This window comes from Leuresthes tenuis, unplaced genomic scaffold, assembly GCF_036924035.1.
Source record: "Leuresthes tenuis unplaced genomic scaffold, fLeuTen1.0.hap1 SCAF_14, whole genome shotgun sequence".
Classification (NCBI taxonomy): Eukaryota; Metazoa; Chordata; class Actinopteri; order Atheriniformes; family Atherinopsidae; genus Leuresthes; species Leuresthes tenuis.
Genome location: NW_027325368.1, coordinates 11474401 through 11495157, shown reverse-complemented (window position 1 = coordinate 11495157; position 20757 = coordinate 11474401). Strand labels below are relative to the sequence as shown.

At 39.9% G+C, this 20757-nt stretch overlaps 1 protein-coding gene across 1 annotated transcript in view; it reads right to left on the bottom strand.

The window, feature by feature from the left end:
* Positions 1-20757, bottom strand: part of egfra (epidermal growth factor receptor a (erythroblastic leukemia viral (v-erb-b) oncogene homolog, avian)) — a 39131-nt gene that overhangs the window by 7781 nt on the left and 10593 nt on the right. The window contains exons 2-22 of the mRNA XM_072363220.1: positions 12606-12757; positions 11936-12122; positions 11661-11792; positions 11483-11545; positions 11065-11183; positions 10577-10718; positions 9914-10030; positions 8892-9018; positions 8708-8781; positions 8528-8615; positions 8195-8394; positions 7927-8059; positions 7423-7513; positions 6672-6829; positions 5856-5894; positions 4571-4715; positions 4354-4476; positions 3636-3734; positions 2364-2549; positions 1914-2069; positions 384-459 (exon numbers count right to left, since the gene is read on the bottom strand). Of these exons, the coding sequence (XP_072219321.1) occupies positions 384-459; positions 1914-2069; positions 2364-2549; positions 3636-3734; positions 4354-4476; positions 4571-4715; positions 5856-5894; positions 6672-6829; positions 7423-7513; positions 7927-8059; positions 8195-8394; positions 8528-8615; positions 8708-8781; positions 8892-9018; positions 9914-10030; positions 10577-10718; positions 11065-11183; positions 11483-11545; positions 11661-11792; positions 11936-12122; positions 12606-12757 (2607 nt within the window). The remainder of the gene's footprint in view (positions 1-383; positions 460-1913; positions 2070-2363; positions 2550-3635; positions 3735-4353; positions 4477-4570; positions 4716-5855; positions 5895-6671; positions 6830-7422; positions 7514-7926; positions 8060-8194; positions 8395-8527; positions 8616-8707; positions 8782-8891; positions 9019-9913; positions 10031-10576; positions 10719-11064; positions 11184-11482; positions 11546-11660; positions 11793-11935; positions 12123-12605; positions 12758-20757) is intronic.

Here is a 20757-nt window from a genome sequence, read left to right as displayed (position 1 = left end):
TGAGGTAACAATCTTTCCTGACGTGACGTAGGTGTGTGCAACCTGCGCCCTAAAATCGCAGATGCTGGCAAAATATTCTCCTTTTTGATTTTTTTTAAATGCTGAGTAGCTTTGTTGGTTCCAAAAACAACATCCTCTGCGGAGCTTCAAAACGGCTGTCCACTCTTTGCCTCGCTTGCTGTGAAAACACTTTATTTACCAATGAATAAATATTTCTCCAGTGAGACTGTCACCAATGCTCAGGAGGAGCGCACAGCCCCAGCTGTTTTGCACATCTGAAGTTACACAAGGACTCGAGATCAATCTGGGACAGTGTGAGCAAGATTCTGCCTTACTGGGTTGAAAGTAGAGCACATTTCAACAACATAGAGATGAACACTTACCATAACTCCAGACATCACTCTGGTGGGTGTAAGTTCTGTTCAGGATGGATTCAAGAGCCATCCATTTTATTGGCACCTGTAGACAAACATAGCATCATCATATAAAAAGAGTGAATTCACCAACTTATGGTGTTTATAATGTCACATTGAGCATGTTTCCTGGACTGGAGCACCAGTTTTACATGCTTGGTATGTTTAATCCACAACATTTTAAATGCCTGTGTTTACAGGGTTGTTATCGCAGACAAACAAAGAGATGTCTGATAGCTATTAGCTCACAGAGTCTGCAGTATTTACTGATTCTGTTAAGAGCAATACCTGTAACAGCCTGTTAAAAGGAAGGACACTTCAGTTTATACCTCAATAACATATAGTCAAGTACTTAAGCACTTGCTTAGATTGATATAGGTCACGGTCTTTGCCACATTTAGTGCATAATGTAACTGTGCTGTCACCCAGTGGTGAGGAACAGCAACAGTCACAATTCATTATGCAGTGTGTGTGTTTGTAATCTTTACATAAAATTAGTTGCTATTCTCACTAAATATCTACTTAAGGTATGACCTCTTGGATCCACCATGTTTCAGTGTAACTACGCATTTAACAACAGTGATTTACTATTAATTTATTTTTGAGTTCAACTTTGTACAAATCTTTTTCAAAGAACTCGAAAGTCTGTCTTCAAATCTGGCCTTTGGTGTTAACTGGCGATACGGATATCTGGGCCAAAAAGAGAATTACGTTAAAAAAAACCTTCCTAAAAAATCTTCATATCATACAGAGAACACATGACTAAGTCAAGCCAAAACTGGAACACAAGCATTTGAGAATCATCGCATTATGGGGTTGCTTCTCGTAGAAAGTGCATTCAATGCATAGAGTACATTTACTAGAAGTTTTTTAACAATAAAAAATAATACTTCCAACACAAAGGATTTAGGCAAAGCTGATTTTTTTTCTTAGAACTGACTTCTAAGAGGACTATTAATATAGCACACCACTTACATAAGATCTGGAGCAACACTAAGAGAAAATAGATGCTGTCTCTTATTAAATGGAACTTGTGTGTTTACTGTACAGAATGTGATCTGTCTGCCAAACTCACAGGCTACACACACACAAACAGGCTGTTTCAATTAAGGTGTATTTACTATACTAAACATTAAGCACTACCTAATATGAATGTAAGGGTCTAGTTTTTTGGACAATATGGGGATCTACAGGCAGGAGAAACTATGTATAATATTTATAATGTTATAACTGTGTTTTAGTGAAAATCACATGAAAAAAGGAATAAATGTAGTGCCGTGGGTCCATTGAGTTCCTTAAGAGCCACGTGGTTTTTAAGACAAGCTTGGAAGGGGAAGGGAGGTATTTAGTTGGTTGTAAACTGACGCTATATACCACTAAATTGTACTAAATCTGCTCCTTTAATGTAAAACTGGGTTTAAACAAAAGGCCATTTTGAATTATCTGTAACATACAGAGCATCCTCGTCAACACTAAGGACAACTTTAATCTTCAACCAACCTTTCCTCCATCAGCGTGGTACTCTTTCTCATCAGCATTTAGCAGTTTGGCCAGACCAAAGTCTGTGATCTTAACATGTTGAGGAGTCTTCACCAGGACATTTCTGGCTGCCAAGTCACGATGCACCAAGTGGCGCTCCTCCAGGTAGTTCATACCCTTTTGTCAAACAAAAGGGTTATTACATAACAGAAGTGCTTTGAATGATTGTTTGATTAACCTGGAAAGGCTGTTTGGTCAGACACAATACAAACATACTATTATTTGAAACAGGTGTAAAAAAGAAACCTGACTTGCTTTGTAGAAATAATAATGATCTTAAAAAAAAACAACATAAACACATGGAATACAGTGTGTTGATACCAAAAAATGTGTATTTGTGTACAACAACGGCTGCCTAATACGACTGACAATACCAGCCGACTAAATACCGCAGTGAGTTTTCGGTCTTACCTTGGCTATCTGCACACACCAGTTGAGCAGGTGCTGGGAGCCGATACTGTCCTTGTTCTCTTTCACATAGTCTAGCAGGCAGCCGTACGGCATCAGCTGTGTTATGAGCTGCACTGTTGAGGTCAGACAGATGCCCAGAAGACGACACACGTGGGGGTGCTCCACACTGGCCATCACATAAGCTTCCTAAAAAAATATCAGAAAAATGTAAAAAATGTCAATTTTGTCCTTTTTTAGGGGGGGCAAAAAGTTCAAAAGCAAAAAAAGAAAAAGAAATAGAACTGTGTATTTGCCTAGCAGGGATGTGCCTATATCCAGATGTGTGAAAAACATCTGTGGGTTACCCATTGTTGGACGATAGATTTCTAAGCAGCAACCATACTCATCCAGCTCTATGTTATTGCCTGTGAGTGGAAAAAACAGGCAGGAACATGGGGATAATCGGCTCTGGCCAGGAAAAAAAGAAGACTTAAGCAAACAGAACTTTAGACTGAGCTTTACTTAGTAATGTTTCCTGTCAAGGGTGTATTACATGCAAATATTTCCTTCATGCCTTTTGCAGTATCAACATTGTACAGTAAATAACCACTTTACTTGGAGATTGGTCATTCTGACACTAAGAATTCGGATGAGAGAGAAGCTTTTTTCTGTTTATCTTTTTTTTTGTTTCGTTTTAAGTCCTCAAGTGAGGAGGTTCACGGGACCTGCGTGTCCACTGCAGCATGCAGCGACAGAGCAGCACAACCAGAAAATCACAGGATTTAAGATGCACATTTGTCTGTTTGCAAAGATTCATTTATAACAGGCTGGAGCTTCAGGACTGCATTCCTTTCCAGAACACCTCAGCCTCGGATTACACGCCGACGCCTACACATTGCCCCTCTAATGAATTAATCCCATTTCCCACCACCCCATACGACAGTCACTTTGTAACACGACACATTCTCCATTACAAGGAAAACAAGAGCTAAGTAGTTTAAAACAAAGTTCTGTGTGCTATAAATTACAGTCTACATTAGAGTTAAGTTGACATCCGGCAAGCAACAACTGACACACATAGAGGTACTGCGAGGCCTTTTCTGATTAGATGAAAACATTGTGGCGCATGCTAAAAATACACAAAAGTTTCCAACATTATATTTCCACTTTCAAATCCAACAAGCAGCACAACCTTAACCAAAATGGCTCAGAAATAACGTCTCAAATTAATAGCTGTTGTAGCTCTGACTCAGAAACATGTTAACCAGAATCAGCATAAATCAGTAAACCTACATCCAAGATCTCCTTGTTTGCTTTTGGTGATGTGGCCTCTCTCAAAACTTTGATGGCCACAGGGATCTTCACATCCTCTCCCTCAGGGACCCACAGACCCTGCAAAGACACAATTGTTTTAATTAACTTAACTTAACTTAACTAAATGAATGGTCAAGTGAACACAAGCAAACGTGCACATGTACATGAATGTACAATACAGTTACAAAGATTGCCTCGCATGAGTGCACCCCCACCTGCAAACAAAGTATACAGTCAGTTTGTAGTCAATTGTAAAAAATGTCCTGTCTATCAGGTGTTAAACTGAAATCCATCCTTACAACACAGAAATCTAAGACCACACATGCATAGTTCGTCATTAACTTGCATTTTTCACTATTCGAAGATTCCCCCCAGCCTAAAACCAACTCTAAAATAAACGGTTAAACCATATAGCAGCTGTCTGTCTCCATATGAAAAACAAATCCCCGAACTTGAATAATATACCAGCTCTGACAGTGAGAGTGAAAAAAGTCATGCGTAATCTGACAAGTTAAAAATGTCTCTTGTAATTGAAAAATTGACAACACATGTAGAGGAGTGAAAACACCGAGTGGTGTTGGTTCTGCACGCTTTGCACTTACAGCACTACAGAGCTCCAGCTTCAGCACAGCCCAGCACTGGAGTTTACTCTTTACAATAAGGTGGTTTGAAACACAAAGTTAGGGCACGTAATTACCTTATAAACTGTACCAAAAGCTCCCGATCCCAGCACTTTCAGTTTTTTAAATTCAGGTTCCTTCAGGATCCGCAGAAGAGCCTGGTTTGGTGCTTGTCCACTTGGAGTGAGAGGTTCAACCAGCTGGCGGAACAAAAGGAAAAAAAAAGTGTTAAATACTGTCTGAAAAACTGAACGTTTGTCTCCAAATGTTTTTGTGCAAGTTGACTCAACTCACTTCTCTCTCTTGAAGCAGTCTGCGCGTGGTTCTCTTCCTCTTAATGTGGCGTCGGCGTAGCAACACAAAGACAGACAGGCCTGCAATAAGAACAGCAAGCAGCCCACCGACGACACCAGCTGCAATCATGGAAAGACCTGAGGAGCTGAAAGATAGGGAGCTGATTAAGAACAGAAATATCAAATACAGTGTTCAATAAACAAGGAGACGGAGGATTGGGATATATAGCTTGGGCGAAGTAAATACATCTTTCTCAATTTACAATGGTGTCTGAAAGTTTGTGAGGCTTATAGACTTTCCACATCTATGCGAAACTTGAAACACAATCAGATTTTCATAGGTGCAAAATGAAGATAACAAGAACCACATTGAACAGACAATATCATTCATCACCTGCCTGTGAGTGGAAAAAAAAACTTTTGTTCTTGCACCAGTATCTCGTGTTACTCCTTTGAGCAGCACTAACTGCAACAAAACAGCTATTGTCCCTATCTATCGATCAGTCCAGCAGAGTTTTAATTCATTGTTCTGAACAGAAAAAAAAACTTGATCTCTGAGATATTTCTAGGTTTCCTCACATGAAGTGCCAACTTCAGGTACTTTCATAACTTTTCTATGGGATTAAAGTCTGGACTTTGACTTGGCCACTCTAAAACATTAACTCTACTCTTCTTGAGTCACTCTCTTGTAAAAATGGCTTGTGTGCTTATGATAGGCCTCACAAGGCACAGCCATCCTTTTCCTACGGATAAATAGGCCCAAATGATTATACTTCCCCAACACAGCACCAAAAAGTACCAAGAGTTCTATGGACGATTACACACTTTGTTATTGGTATAGTCTGTGCTACTCCGAAGAAAGTTAACAATTTCTGTCTTATAGTCCTGCAACCTTTTCCAGCCTGATTAACAAAAACTGTACTTTTTTTTAATTTTTCAGAGATCTCCTTTGATCATACCGTGATAGAATTCCATAAACATGTGTTATGTGTTAAATCAGACTTTGATGAATAAATAAAATGGCGCTGTCTCCCACTTGCTTGTCATTCTATTGATTAAATGTTCACTCTGGAGGTAAACATACTTTTTCCACTCACAAATACATAGGTCAGTTTGTTCAATAAATAAATGTTGTTTTAATCTCATTTGTTCAAATGGGTTCTCTTCATCTACTTTTATGAGTCATGTGAAAATCTGAGGAGGTTTTAAATCGTATTTATGCAGAAATAATAATAATTAAAAAAAAAGTCAAAGGACTACAAACTGTGAAGCACAGCAGTATTCACCTTTTAATGTGGCAGCCCTCAAGACCAGGCCCCGTACATCTGCAAAAAAAAAAGATCAATATAAAGGATCTAATGTAACCATGTACTTTGAGCTTTTTCATGCTGAACATCAGGCAAAAGTTTTCCTGTGAAGCTAAACAATGCACTGCAATCAGTGACCATCAAAAACCAATCACCGTTGCCACACTTCTCCATTTCCCAACATATTTGATTCAATCTGTGCCAGTCAAAGCATTGAAATTTTGTGTAATTTTCTACACGACTAAATACTCTGAATGAATGCATCAATCACTGGGGTCAGCTGGGAAATGTTTATTTCCATGCTTCCCAATGATGTATTTATAAAACACAACTACTGAAAAGTTATGGAAACATGTCTCATATTCTTCTTCATAAGACATTTACAGAGACCCATCAACATGATTGCTTTTGGTGGTTTAGAGGTATGTCAGAACCATTTCCCCAGTCACTCATTTGTATACCACCAAGGCTCAATGTTGACTGTATATCACTGGGAACATTTGGTCTTGCCCCAGTTCTGTTGGAATCATTATTATGTCCGTCCATAATGGAACACAGACCGCTGTAACTGAATCCTGAAATGAATGGAAACCAGTGGGAGCAAGAATAAATAATTTAAAGCATATCTTATTTGTTGTATGTGGAAAAATGTTTAAAAAAAAATAAAAAATACTAGTCTGATCTTTACAGTCAGTCTGTGCCAGCAGAAACCCAGCTGACCCCTCACCCACCCCTCTGTGTTAGACCAGACAGATGTTTGAAACAGAAATGTATTGCAAGTTCTCTGTTCTTTACCCTTGAGTGCAGTTTTGGTGGCATAGCTGGCACACTCTCCTCTCATCAGCGTATTTCCACACCAGGGTGTCGTCGTCTCCTGGCACACCTTGGGGACAGCGGAACACACAGAACAGTCCATCTTGGAAGTTGGCGCACTTCGTACAGTTTCCAGGACCCTGGAGTTGAAAAAGACTTGTGATGTTTACAACTTTATTGAGCATAGTTATAAATATTTTGTAACTAACACTGTCTCATAGTTATAATTTCTCAAAGGAAGCTGCATCCATCTTCCACGTTAAGAAACTAATGTTTGGCAATGAAAACCCATTCAGACATGTTTGATGTTTCTAATCTACAGTTTTGTTCTCCTATACACCTTCTGCACACAAGAGCTGTAACCTAACACTTTAATACCATAAATAAGTGTGTTTCTCAACCTGACTTTCAGTTCTTGATAATTATGCCCGATTTTTCCCAGTGTTTAAAAAAAAAAGGGGGCTGAACTTGCTTTTTTTTTTTTTAAATCAAAGATGGGATTATGAGTACAAAAAAATGAGACAGCTAGCCAACCATCACACAGCCACACCCCTTATTCAAAAGAAATGTCTTGTGGCTGCATTGCATTATGCTCCATTAAGGCTGCTGCTGATGGAGAAATCCTTAGCACTGACACAACTGGGAAGTATTTAATGCTGAGTAAATGCTGAGCTGTGCAGAAATCAGGTTCACAAAGCTCTTTAATAAGACTAGGTTTTGGTGATACACATACAGGCGCCATGCAGGTTGCAGTCCCATTCAAGCGCTGACACTCGGGGTGGCACTCCACGCAGGTTTTATTCACAATTGTCTCCCGTGGCTCTCTGCAAAAGCAAAAACAGAGCTGACAGACTCTCCCTGCAGAGCAGCTTCATTTCAAACACTTAGATGTGAAGTAAAAAATATTGATCACTTTTTTGAGGGCAGAAGTTAAATTGTAAGCACGTCAAGATTCAATGTTTGACAAAGGTCTCCAAAGATAAACAGATGTGTGTGTATTTGCAATTTCTCCAACAATGTTTGCCTTCTATCAACCAGAGATGTCACTCCAAAATGCCTTGGATCTTAGCCTTTCTTTCAATAATCCCCAAATTCCTCTAATGACACAGTCTGGAAATGCTCATGGCATGAAAACAGACTTTAAAGGAACACACAGATGTGGTGTTTAGGCTGTTTGTTTAAAATAAAGAATGGTGCATTTCAGAGCTTAAAAGGCAAACCCCAGTTCCTCCCTTACCCGTCTCGGATGTTGCAGGAGTCAACACAGCTCCCATCACGGTTGTAGTCTCGGCAGGCAAAACACATGTTCGGGCCCGGGCCCCAGCAGCCGTCTGTGGTACACTTTCGGTCACATGTGTTGTTCTTCAGAGCTGAAACCAGACATACAATTTCAAGCAGAGTACTTGATAATTATCCCATTTTGAAATGAACTTGTCGATTGCATAAGTAAATGTTTCAAAAGCAGCAGGGATCTGACTGAATTCCCTGTGGGAAACTGAACTCACCACATGTGTCAGCATCAACATTTTCCTCTACAGTAGCACTCTGGCTTTTTGATTTGAAGAGCCCCTTCCAGTGGCTTTTGTTCGTGTAGCAGAGGTTCTGGTTCTTGATGATGACTACATCTCCATCGCTGATTTCTTTGAGGGACCGAAGCCCCAGGTAGTTGATATAGAGCTGAGTCATAACCAAACTGCGGCTACCACTACCAATGACAAAATGTAGGGAAAAAAAAGGTTTTATGACTGTATTAAGTAACACTCAACTCTCAAGAAACAAATTTCTTCCTTGTGATTCAACAGATGGAAATCTATGAGGGGTCTTTACAAGGAACATACCGTTTTATCCTCCCTCGAATTATCTCCAGATTCTCAAAAGGACTGAGTGAGCTCATGTTCATTGGCCACGTTTGAATCCACAAATATCCTGAAGCAACAAATGGTTTGTTAATTGTGAAGATTTTCATTGTGAGTCACTTAAAGTGTGTAATGCATTACTCGTGTCTCATGTGATCTCACCAGTAATTTCTTTAACGGTTTTAAACACATCCAGCTGGGCAGGGTCCATCTTTGGCGTTTTGGTATACGTATCCCTACAAGCAAGTAAACACATGTTAACGGCAATTGGCAAAAACGCAGCAGTCTACTGCAGTTGGTTTTGACTGGTATGAAGGCTGTAACACTGTTAATGTACTTAACTTACCCATAAATCGACGTGTGGATGATAGCAATGTTGCCATTGATTTTGGTGCAGTTTTTAAAGGAATCAATGTTGGTGGCATTGATAGACAGGGTGTGAGTTAGGTCTCCTGTTCCAAGTCCATTACACACTGTAAACAAGAAAAGAAATAAGCCGTGTTTGGAAGTTGTACTCAGTTGCCTTTCTCACTGATATCAATGCTTGAATGGGAAAAAAAAAAGTTTATATTGAAAGAGAGGGAAAAATACGTTATCTTAATATTCAACAATGTTGTTAATGTGACTTTTTTCCATCTTAGAACTATTGCTAGAGTCATACCTTTTTACATTCAAAGATGCAAAACTAAAAACTGTAAAACAAAAAAAATGATTTACAGTAATATATGCTGTAAATAATTTCTGTGCTTTAGTCTGAGTTTGATTCCTTATTTGGTGTAAAATAGTTACCCAAACCTGAACAAGGAAGACTACATGTTAACCCTCAGAAATATATTACAAATCTGTAGGTAGATGTGTCACTAGGCACATTTCTAAGGAGAAAAAAAGGCTTATAGAAAGCAGTTAAATCTAGCAGCAAAGTTGTTAAGTAGGCGTTCACTTGCTTTGGTCTACCTCTGAAATAAAATTAAAATAGTATAAATGAAAAAAGATGTCCATTTTAGTTTTTTTTGTATTTCTGGGATTTCAAAAATGGCACCTTAAAAACAACTTTGGTAAGACCACTGACTCAGAATGTGGTTTCTGAAGCAGATTTGAAGATGTGAAGCAGATTTTCTAATTTCAGCTCGTTTTGGGATCAGATGTGTCAATGACTTTACAATTCAAAACTTCATGAAGCTGGCTAGGTTGTGCTGATGTAACTCAGGTGTATATTAAGCTTTTTTAAAACCTTTAACGTCGTACAAGAAAAGTAATACCCTCAGAGCTTTATGTTCTCTATATATCAGTTCCTCCACTGCAAGTTATATTCTGTGTATGGTCAGAAATATGTCCTTAGGGTTGCACAGTAACAGCTTAGCCTCCAACCTTTTGGACACAGTCCGTTGCACTTGGCACACTTCCTGATTCCTCCTTCATCCACTTCATATGTGTTACCACTGCACGTCCGCACACATGCTCCATGATCAGTCACAACATAATTATCTGGAGTGATTATAAAATATGAGCTGTCACTTCATGATTATATCACATTTATCATGTACAGGCTGAGTATTACAAAGCATTAGGAGAGAGAGACAAAAAATATACAAATATAAATATACATCTGAGCAGTAATAACTTGTATTAGCTGTCCCACCAGAATGAGAAGAGGTACTTAGTATATGTCATACATTATATAAAGCAGGGACAGATGTTAAACTTAAGTTAAACTTACAATAACAAGTTGTTGCATTAACACACTCTGCAACTCAATCATTTTCTTGCCCTGTTTATACAGTTTATAATTAAACTTGAACAAACTGTGACCACTGAATGTCTGACAACCCTGAAGGACAACCTGTGCACGTGTTCAGTGTAGCATAATGTAAAATTGCACTTCTAACCGTGTATTATGTATTTCACATTTGCAACCCAACTACTTTTATTCATCCTCATTGTCAGCACAGATACTGTGTGTGCTTCTCTGTAAGGATAGAAAGATCATTTCACAGAAATGAGAAAAATATTTGTGTTTGTAGCCATTCTTACGTGGGCAGCTTTTCACACAGGTGGCCCCAAAGCTGTACTTTCCATGTGGGTTAGGAACCAGCTGGTGCAGGTTGGGATCGTAGCGCATGAGGCCTGGACAGGAGTCCTTACACACCCCACCATCCTGAACGTCTCGACAGGCCTGCAGCACAAACAACAGTCATCTAGTGCACTGGGACCAAAACAGAGCCCCTCACTAATGATAACACTGCATTCCACTATTGCAGCCTTGGCTTAATTCTCAAAGCTGCATGGAGAGGGAGAGCAGACTCTGATACAAAAGACCCTGCCAAATAAAAGATTTAATCAGCAGTTACGTGTCCTATTTGTTCTAAAACCAATAACAATACCTCTGATCATAAAAGCAGATGCTGCTGAGGGAGAGATTTGTTTTATAGGAGAGTTCTCAGCTGGATTTAATGGATTGGTATGAAATATTCAGTGTGCTCGTTACTCCTGTCAAGCATTTGAGGATGTCTTTGTCTCACCAGACAGTCTGTGGGCCTGGGTCCTGTGCACCCTGCTGCACAATGCTCATTGCAACAGTCGCTCGGTGAAGGTCCTTTGCATCTTTTAGAGCACTGCTGTGCGCAGTTCAGTTTGGTTACTAAAGACAAGAGCAGCACAAATTCAGTGGGTTGACCAGCAACAGAAAGTAATTTTTTCTGCTTTTGATTGGGAGACTATATCAGAACTATATATCCTAAGATGTTTCAAATGTTTACAAGATTGTAAAAATTATCGAGCATTTGGGAAAATTTGTTCCACCCTCATTGTTTCTATGCAGTTAATATGTTACATAATTAGCCAAATAAGCATGAAATATGTCCATAAATAACCCTTTTTACTTTACTACTGTTTTTAATTGTTCTGAGACAAATGATTAAAAGATAGATGAGAGCTTACAGGTCTGACAGTGTTGTGGCGCCCAACACGAACCATTGAAGCAGCTCGAGTGACACTTTTTACCTGTAAAATGAAAAGAACCAATGACAAATGTTTACTTCAGTCCTTTAAAAACACAGAAATCAACACACATATTGACTAGTTTAGTAAAGCTTGCCTTTTGCTGAAAAACACTTACATAGTGGGTTGTTGCTCACCACTGGCAATTCCATATTGGGTTTGGCGTCAGCATTGACAATGTCATACCACTGTATTGTTTCCACGTTGCATAGCTGGTTGTTCCCAAACTTTACACCTCCTTTAAGAATTTCTGCAAAATAATGGGCATTGTGAATTTAGTAAAATTGAACAGTTGTGCATTTAATTGTTTAACTGTTTACAGGTTTAAAATTATCCTGAGATTTTGGATGGTATCCTGTCATGGAAAACATATTCATTAAGGGCTGCACCTACCTGTCAGGCTGGTCATAAGAAGCTCTGTGGTGCCTTGATCTGTAGCTTTGTCATAATTGGCAAGCACAGCAAGTGCAAATGCTCCTTCATAGAGGGAATGACCTCGAATGATGCGCAAGTTCTCCAGAGGAATCCTCGAGGCAGTGTTGAGGGCGATCAGGACATAACCACCCACTTCCTCAATAGACTACAGAGGAAATCAAACAATCCCAATGAATACAATGCAAACAAAATGCAAAACATCCCTAACCCGATTTAAGCCATCAGGGAAGGTGTTAACATTTAAAAAGAAAACTAGTGGAACAGGATGTTAAAAAATCCCCTCATTCACAGTGGAAAATCTGAACTGCTGCATCATATCTGCTGACTGCATGTTATTGTGTGTTTGTGTAGGCAAGCCTGAGCATGAGCGTGTGTGGTCCTTTATCACATCTGCCCAGTGCTCACTAACATCTAGCTACAGCTGAGCTTCGAGCAGTTCTCTAACTAGAGCATTAAACACATTGTATATAGTCATTCTCCACTGGTTTTGACTCTCTGAACCTCATTGGCGCAACAAAGAATCTGCAAAGATTCAGGGCAGACTGCTCGGAAAACTGACCAAAAAGTTAACTTAAAAATAAGATTTGTTGGCCTCCAATCAACCGCTAACAGACTGCAATTACTTTACCCTCAGGAAGGACAGGTCACGGTGCTCCTCCATGTAGGTGACCTCTAGGTTCTCCAGGACAACGGTGCAGTTGCTGTAGGTCTTCACCATATTCAGGTAGTGGTCCTCTTTAGAACCCAGAAGGTTTAAACGGTTGGTGATACCTTGGCATACTGCAGGAAAGACAAAAACATTATCTGAGAAGGTAACAAACTGTAAATCACCAGCCACAAAAAGATTAATTTTGTTGTTGTTTTTAGCACAAAGGAGTAACATCTCAATTTCATACATTTTTTTATTATCATTGTCAATAATGAAAGGTCCACAAAGAGATTAATCACAAACATTCACTGCTTATTAAACACACCGGCTAAATTTATGACTTTCTGTGTCTTTACCTTCACTAGTGAATCAGGTCTGCGCTGTCATAACTTGGCAAGCTTTCATGTGAAAATAACAGATCTGGGCTGCATGTAGGATGGAAATCAAATCTCAGTGACGAAGGAGGTTCTGGCTCATGGGTCAAAATGAGCTGTGGCTGTATTTATTCTGGCAAAGGCCAAAGTCTTTGTACGGAAATGCAGACTAGTTGAAACAGCCCCTTGACCAGAAAATGAAGGCCAATTGTGGTATTTAAGAGAGAAAAGTTCAGTGTGTCACAGATTCCATGAAAGTTGTGAGTGCTTCTCTTACGGTAAATTCAACTATGTAAATCTCATAATCAACAACAGGCCCAGCATAAACTAATTAAGGGCAAATTGTACACATGGTAAAATAAGAACTTAGGGCTTGAATCAAATGCTGTCTGATCCACTTTTGAATTTTCACTGACATAAACAACATTGACAGAAAAGATTACAAGTGTGTGTTGATAATGTAGTGTGTCTAGTGTTTCGTAACAGATCATCAGGATAAGGAAGGCTGTCATACTGATAAAAAAATAGACTTGCGCTTAATGTAAAAAATGTGCGTGCTGAGAGAACATGTCATCTTATGGGGTGAGTGTTCATTTATCCTGAGCTAGTCTGACAGGTTGTGACTGGCAATGAGGAGGGAGTCAGCTGTTTTAAAAACCGTGCCACTAATCCTACACACAGCCATAGTTACAGGCAAACATTCTGCAAGTGCATACATTGAGCAAGAAATAGATTTTTGGTTTGAGCAAACATGAGAAACTTGGGAAAAATGTCAAGAAAAGCAAAATATTCTAACTCCAGTTATTGGAAATGACGGTACGGTTGGAATGTCTCACTTGCATTCCTCAACATGTCTGCTCTTGAGGGCAAAGAAAGGCAAACCATGCAATCCAAATTCTGGGACACACCTCACAACACATAAAAAAGAGCTTTAAAGTATTTTCCTGAGGCATGTCAGAACTGACAAATAAAAGGAAATAATGTGAACTGTTGCAGCTCTTTTATGGTCATGTGAAAAATATTGTGTCTCTTTGCTTTCACTGTGCTTTTCAGTCATGTTGTTGACTTTACACACACACATGCATATATACAAAAAACAAAAGCCAACTAATCAGTGAGAATTAGACACAAACAGCTGGCTGTGGCCCTCCCTCTTCCTCCTCATTAATTTGTCCCTGAGGGATCTCCCTGACATGAACCCTGGAGTCCGGCAGCCTAACACCCTGGCAACAGCGGCAGATGAGCAAAAGCAAGTTGACTGTTTTAATTAGAGGAACCGTGTGAGATGTAATTAGCCCCATAATTATTACCCAGACTGCAAAACCAAACTGTTACAAACAAAAGATTGTCAGGATATTGCAGCTGTGGTTATTAGTGACTTGAATATCCCAAATGAGTTTGCTAATGCATACCATGATTATAGTTAATCTGTTTTCTGCTATGCCACAGTCAATATATGTGTAACTCCCAGCAGTCAAACAGCCTGCGTCCAATTTGAATGTTTTGCTCCGTTAACAGTTATGATAAGCAGTAAAGGCCAAATGAGGCAGGTGACTAAAGGTGGAACAGCTTCCTCAGCCCAAAGCTCATACTTTGAGTCCTGAAAGGACGAAAGGAAAAAAAAGTTTATTGCTGAAGCTCGCAGGCGTACAGCCACAGTAAACACAGAGCTTGTCCAGTTGTTGATTTCGTAACTCTGTTGCAGGTGGTGACTGACCTGATATTCCACAACCATTAACTGACTTCCTCGTTCTGCTACAGCACATGAGAAAAAAAGATAGGTTATCAGTTTTATTTAAAAGATAGCTTCATAAATTTTTTTTTTCTTGAACAACGTATTGATTTCAGCATGAAAATTACTCGTATATCCGAGCTGGATGTCTCACAAAAGTTTACACAACTTATAAACTACCTGCATGAAAGCAGAGATGAGCAACAGGTAGTGAGTAAAACAATGTTTACTCACTGGGAGACCCATTTTTCCATGAAACTTGACTCAAATGTACTAAAATGCAACTCACTGCCTTTAGTCTGTTAAATGTGGGGGCGAGGGTGGAGTTTTCAATGACGTAACTGATACTGTGACAAAGACAAATTACCGATTGCTTCACTTACTCCAGCTGTACTGTCGTCACAAAATGTCCAGGAGGTAACTAGCAGCAAGGAGTGGCTGGTCTGGTATATCTCAGTACCGTGTGTGCGTGTGTGCATGGGTGTGTTCACTGGCATGAGTGCAAGCCTGCAACATCGTGTGCAGCAATATGACATTGGCTGGATTGAGCTGTGCTGATCAGCACCCAGGCAGAGCTCGACAAAAGACTTGATAAATCCAATCATTAGTCATCTAAGCTTGTTGCAAACTGCGGTTGCAAATCATTCTTTCAATGTTTACATGGGGACTAGTGCTGGAAGTCAAGGGTGTGTGGGTAGATATTTGTTTCTTGAGGCTACAGGATCTGCATAACTGCAGAGAAAAGATAGCTTCAGTTTATCATTTGAAATAATTGGAGTAATAGTAGTAGTGATAATCTCACTGTTCGAGTCCAAAAAAACTGCATTCACATCTTACTAGTGGCCAAAAATGCATGTAAATGGTAGGTATGAAAAAGGCTCCTGAAGTCAGGTTTTGTCAGTGTGACAACATCGCAACTGTGCAAGACACATTCTCAAAAGATGCTGTTCCCACTCAGCATTACTTCCCCACATTTGAATTTTTCTACTTTTCTGTTTGTATTTGCAACTTCCAGTATGAGATATCAATATGTAGTGTATAAACTACAATATTTCGGAAATGAGGGTGAGCTGGTGCATGTAGGTGCTGGTGCTGGTGGAGGTAAAGTTGTGCATGTAAAATGAGAAAAATCACAGAAAACTTTACAATATATTGTCATTAACATAAAACAGTACAAACAAAATCTAAATTTGTAGCATTTATGTCTTGTCTTTTTTTTTTACAGAATCTCTCAGCAAAATCAGAAGGTTGTCAACAATCTCATGCATGCAATGTAAATATCAAGCTTGGGAGCAGTCAGACTTTTGTCTTGTAAGTTTGTTGTACACGTTTATATTAAAATATTTGGTAGTCTATCTCCCGTCTTCATTATGAAAGCTATGTTGGCACAAAACCATAAAATAAAGACTCTCCCTTTGAACTTTGAAGATGAGAAACTTATTTTGGAGAGGAAAGGGGTTCAAATTCAGTAGGGTATAAAACCAAAGTAACAGCAGACAATTTACAGTAAATATTCAAGACACATAATGGAAAAAAAAATCAAATGTGCAGTGTCATGTAACAAAATCCGCCAAATAAAAAAAGTAAAAGTCTGCCAAAAATTCCCATTCATCTCAGGATGAAACTTTCCATGTGAGAAAAGAGTGAGAGTGAGCATCTACAAATTCAAACCTAACACAGCAATAACTTCTGAAGCCCAAATGATGGTTTCAGCCATCATCAATGAGCCATCCACTGTGCAGCTAAATCAACATGCTTTATACCTTTCCACAGATAGCAGAAATGGTCCTGCTGTTTTCTCTTCCTCTCATTCACTACCAGCAATTCAATTATGCTGTGTCCAGAGTCTGGTGATCACATTATCTGAAAACTTATGCACGATTAAAGGGAAGTAACAATGCTAACTGACAAGACTTGTTTATTTCTCTCTCCAAGTCAACAGTATTACAGCAAAGAATCTTATGTAACTCAATCTGCAGTGTTCCTCTGCTGATAAGAAATCGATGCCAAGATTAATTTAATTTTTACAGGGAAAACATGGTTAACTCCCTTCCATATCTATGCCAGTGAATGCTAGAAGGATGGGATATAAGGAAAAATAACACACAATCTTTTTTATTGATTTAAAGTTGGGGCTCCCTTGGGTTGCTTTCTCCCCAGTTCCCAAACCTTCAAACTTCAGGGAAGCATAAATCTCCCAAAGCCTACATTCAGTGTATAAATGGGGGAAAGCCACTTCCTTGATTATTTCAGTGCATTCAGCTCATACTTCCTGCTCCTATTTTCTGTCTGGCCAATATTCAGGAGGACATGAGGGGTCAAATGTCATATCAAGACAAATCAGCAGTCATACGTGTATTCTATGAGGTGCACTACATTTGTATAAACATACTTTGTGCTCAGGACATAAAAAATCCTGATATCCTGCTCTCTGTTCAGGGGAAATGCAGTCTTCCTTTGCGTGGGAGATGTTTCAGTCCCTTAGAGAAAACATCTTGGGGCCTCAAAAAAGAAAGAGGGGTCAGTAAAGATTGGAGGATAGCCCCCCCACCATCCTCTGTGAATGCATCCCTATAAGCCCCTCTGACATCTCAGGAAGTTGATCTTTACACAGGGTCAGCTCAGATGGCTACTCTGCAACGCTGAAGCAGATGGTAGCTGATTGTCGTCTCCAGGGGGGAGGACATGAGGACAGTTTAAATCAAACTCAATGTACTATTTGTGAAGGAGAACTGATTGAAAGGAAGTGAGACAGAAACGGAAACACCAAAGAAAAAAAGAAGAGTTAGGAGTGGTTTGTGGTTTAGCTAGCAGTTGTTGATGTGGGACATGGCAGTCGGCAATGGGGTCAAACTGTGGAAAGGGGGTGTAAAGCCTCACACTTGACGTATGATTGTGGATGACCTTTCCCTTGAGGCCAACAATGGGGACAAAACTTGGGAGTGGTCAGTTGAGGAACACAAGCAAATGAAGCATCCTACTGAATACGTCACAGGTCCTGTAAACATTTCAAACAGCAGAGACTGCACATGCTGGCCCTGCCTGAGTTTGAGGACAGTCTGTGAAGTTTAGTCTGTTGAAAGCTCAGCAAAGTGACCAAATAAAGACCAAAAAGTCTGGTGTTTACTCCCTGCCTCTGATGAGAGCTCTCTACCAGTCGGTGAGACACTCCAGATACCTGTGGCTGGGCCCATCATGCTGTTTACTCTACACCTCAAAGTGAGGAAACTGTGAATTTAGGTTCTGCACAAACACTAGATAAAAGTATGTATACTCACACTCCATTCTGTGATCAGCATTTCTAAGACCTTTAGACAGTCCACAATTACCCATTTTCAACAGTTGCAGTGCCGGCTGGGAGCCAGGAGCTTGTTTCAAATGAGTTCTTTGCATTTTATCAGTCAAAGAGAAGGTTCTTGGCCTTGAAAGCTGGGTCCAGAGCAGCAGAAAGTCTGTGCTGAGGCCTGGAGGGTTTTCAGTGGGGGTGGGGGGTGTATTGAAACAAGCTAATATACACAAACTTAGCTCAACAGAGCAGCCTTTCTTCAGGAATGAAGTGTACTGCACCTGCCTCATAAAGCTTACTTAGTTGGCTTAAAAATCCATCAGGGAAACATTACTGAAACAAAAGTAATCTGCAATTTTGTTGAAGCAAAGAGATACCACCTAACTTTCATCCAACAAGCTTCACAAGAACATTGGTCTCCATGCAGAGCCTGCTGTGAGATGTGCATGCAGAAACCATTTCTAAAATTCAACATTGAAAAGAGATTCTTCAGCAATTTTTCATTTTGGATAAGTGGGATGCAAGGCAGCTCACTTTCAGTTGGATTTTTAGGTCCGTTTGTTCATTCAGTGAGCTGGAAAACTTGCTGTAACCTGGTGTAGTTTTAGAGAGTTAAATATTGGATAATGTTTTGTTATTAACATTAAGTTAGAGTTTCCCTTAAAAAGAGTAACAAAAATGTTCTGTCCACTGTACAGTACAATATATGTAATGTGTTGTATATGATGCGTAGGAAAAGGCCTAAAACACAACTGTTCTGCTTTTAATCTTATGCTTCAACAGTCATATGATGAGCCTAACAGCACAGAATGAATAATCAAGTCACAATTAAACAAATCTCCCTAATGACATGTTAAAAAGTCCATTAGTGCTCTGTGAAGGCTATGTACTTCCCTCCTCCTGTTACTAAAAACTCACATAACTCCAGCCACATTTAAATTCCAATAAAGCAGCCACCATTCCCCTGAAACGTTCCAATGTTCAACCCACTTCCTCTTTGGAGTCCAGACATTCTCCCCATTGAAGCCCATTCTAGCCAAGAGCCCCCCCCCCAAAAAAACACCCCTATTTTTTTTCTTCTTTCTCCTTCCCTGTTAAAACTATACTCCTCTTCAATCCCACAGGAAGCCTCAGAGGAAGACTGGACAGGGAGTGGGCGGCAAGCACACTGCTGCTAACTCTATAGCAGCAATACACCCCCCCCCCCCCCCCCCCCCCCCCCCACACACACACACACACACATACACACATACACACACACCCTCACCCTCCTTCCATCAACCATCACCAAGCCATGGCTGGAAAAGAAGAGTAGAGGGAGAGAGGCAGAAAGAAAGAAACACAAAAACCACAAGCGAAGAGACCCACACATTTCACACATAATTCCGGCAAGAGAAACCAGCTGTGATCCGGGAATTCCCTGTTGGTTTAAGCGTTCCCATTGTAGAGCAGCAGACCCAGGTTGGAGCATCCCAAAGCAGAGGACAGATAGCTCTCATGTCATCTAAACAAAATAGATAGACACTCTTGGAGGCAGCCTTTTTGCTTAAGGACTTCTTATTTTTAGCCTTACTGCTGATAGGCCAATTTCTGTGTCGATCTAATCACCGTTTTACAGCGTTGACTGCCAACATCCGTCTTACAACCTTAGTCATATCTTTAGCAACTCTTTCCCAATAGGGTTTTCACAAAGAGTGACCCCATAAAAGGAATATTCCACAAAAGCCCCGGGGTTTGAGTTAGTGAGCTTAACTCTGTTGCTCAGTTCTTACTCAGCCGGCCCCTAAACCCACTGATGAGTAGTTTCTTCCGCTTCAACACTGGCAGAGGCCAAGAGTCAGGGGCAGATAAAGCTCATTGAATGAGTTTATACTTTAAAAGGAGTTTCTCATCATTTCTGATGGCGTGAAAGGGTATTTTACTACATGTTTTGCTGTTCTCACTAAAAGCATGACCAATTTAATTTGCGCAGGAAAGCTTGGAGGATTTTAGTTACATCTTCCTGATGACACATAAAACTGAAATGTTTGAAATGCTACAGGGTACCACTGCCAAGTACTTGGGGCCCAAGGGAGCTCAGTCACAATCTGCTGCGTATCTTCAAAACAATTATATCCCCTCAATAGCACTATAAACAGCAAGGACTACAGACAACTGTACTAGATTTTCATCAAAGAACCTCTCCCCAGTCCCCACGACTCAGATTGCATCCATTGTTAGCATGTGAAGTGTAATGCTGTTTCTGACTAAATAAATATATATATATAAATAAGGCACATGGTTAACACAGCTCCAGAACAATGTTTAAAGCTTGCTTAAGATGATTATGACTGACAAGGTTGTTGTTTCAAGGCCACCCCCTCACTACAGAGACACAGAAGCTTTTTCACACAACCCAAGGCCGGGCTGCTTTCCGTCAGTCATCAAAGGCATGAGACTTGGCAGACAAGACCCTTTTCTCGCTATCAGCTATACTGATGAACACAAGAACTCTGTCTCAGATATACTGTGGATGAAACACACACTAAGATCCCTCATGGCGACTCTAGAAAGTGAACAAACAGAGGACTGAAAATCTGTCCAACACTAAGGTTATCCCAAGTCCAGTCCAGGCACAGAAGGCAAAAATTGGCTACTTTTACAGAGAAAATGTTTAATACAACAATTATATTAATAATTGGCTGAAACCTTTAAGCTCTTTTATAAACTGCCATTACAAATATTTAGAGGTTGAATGTT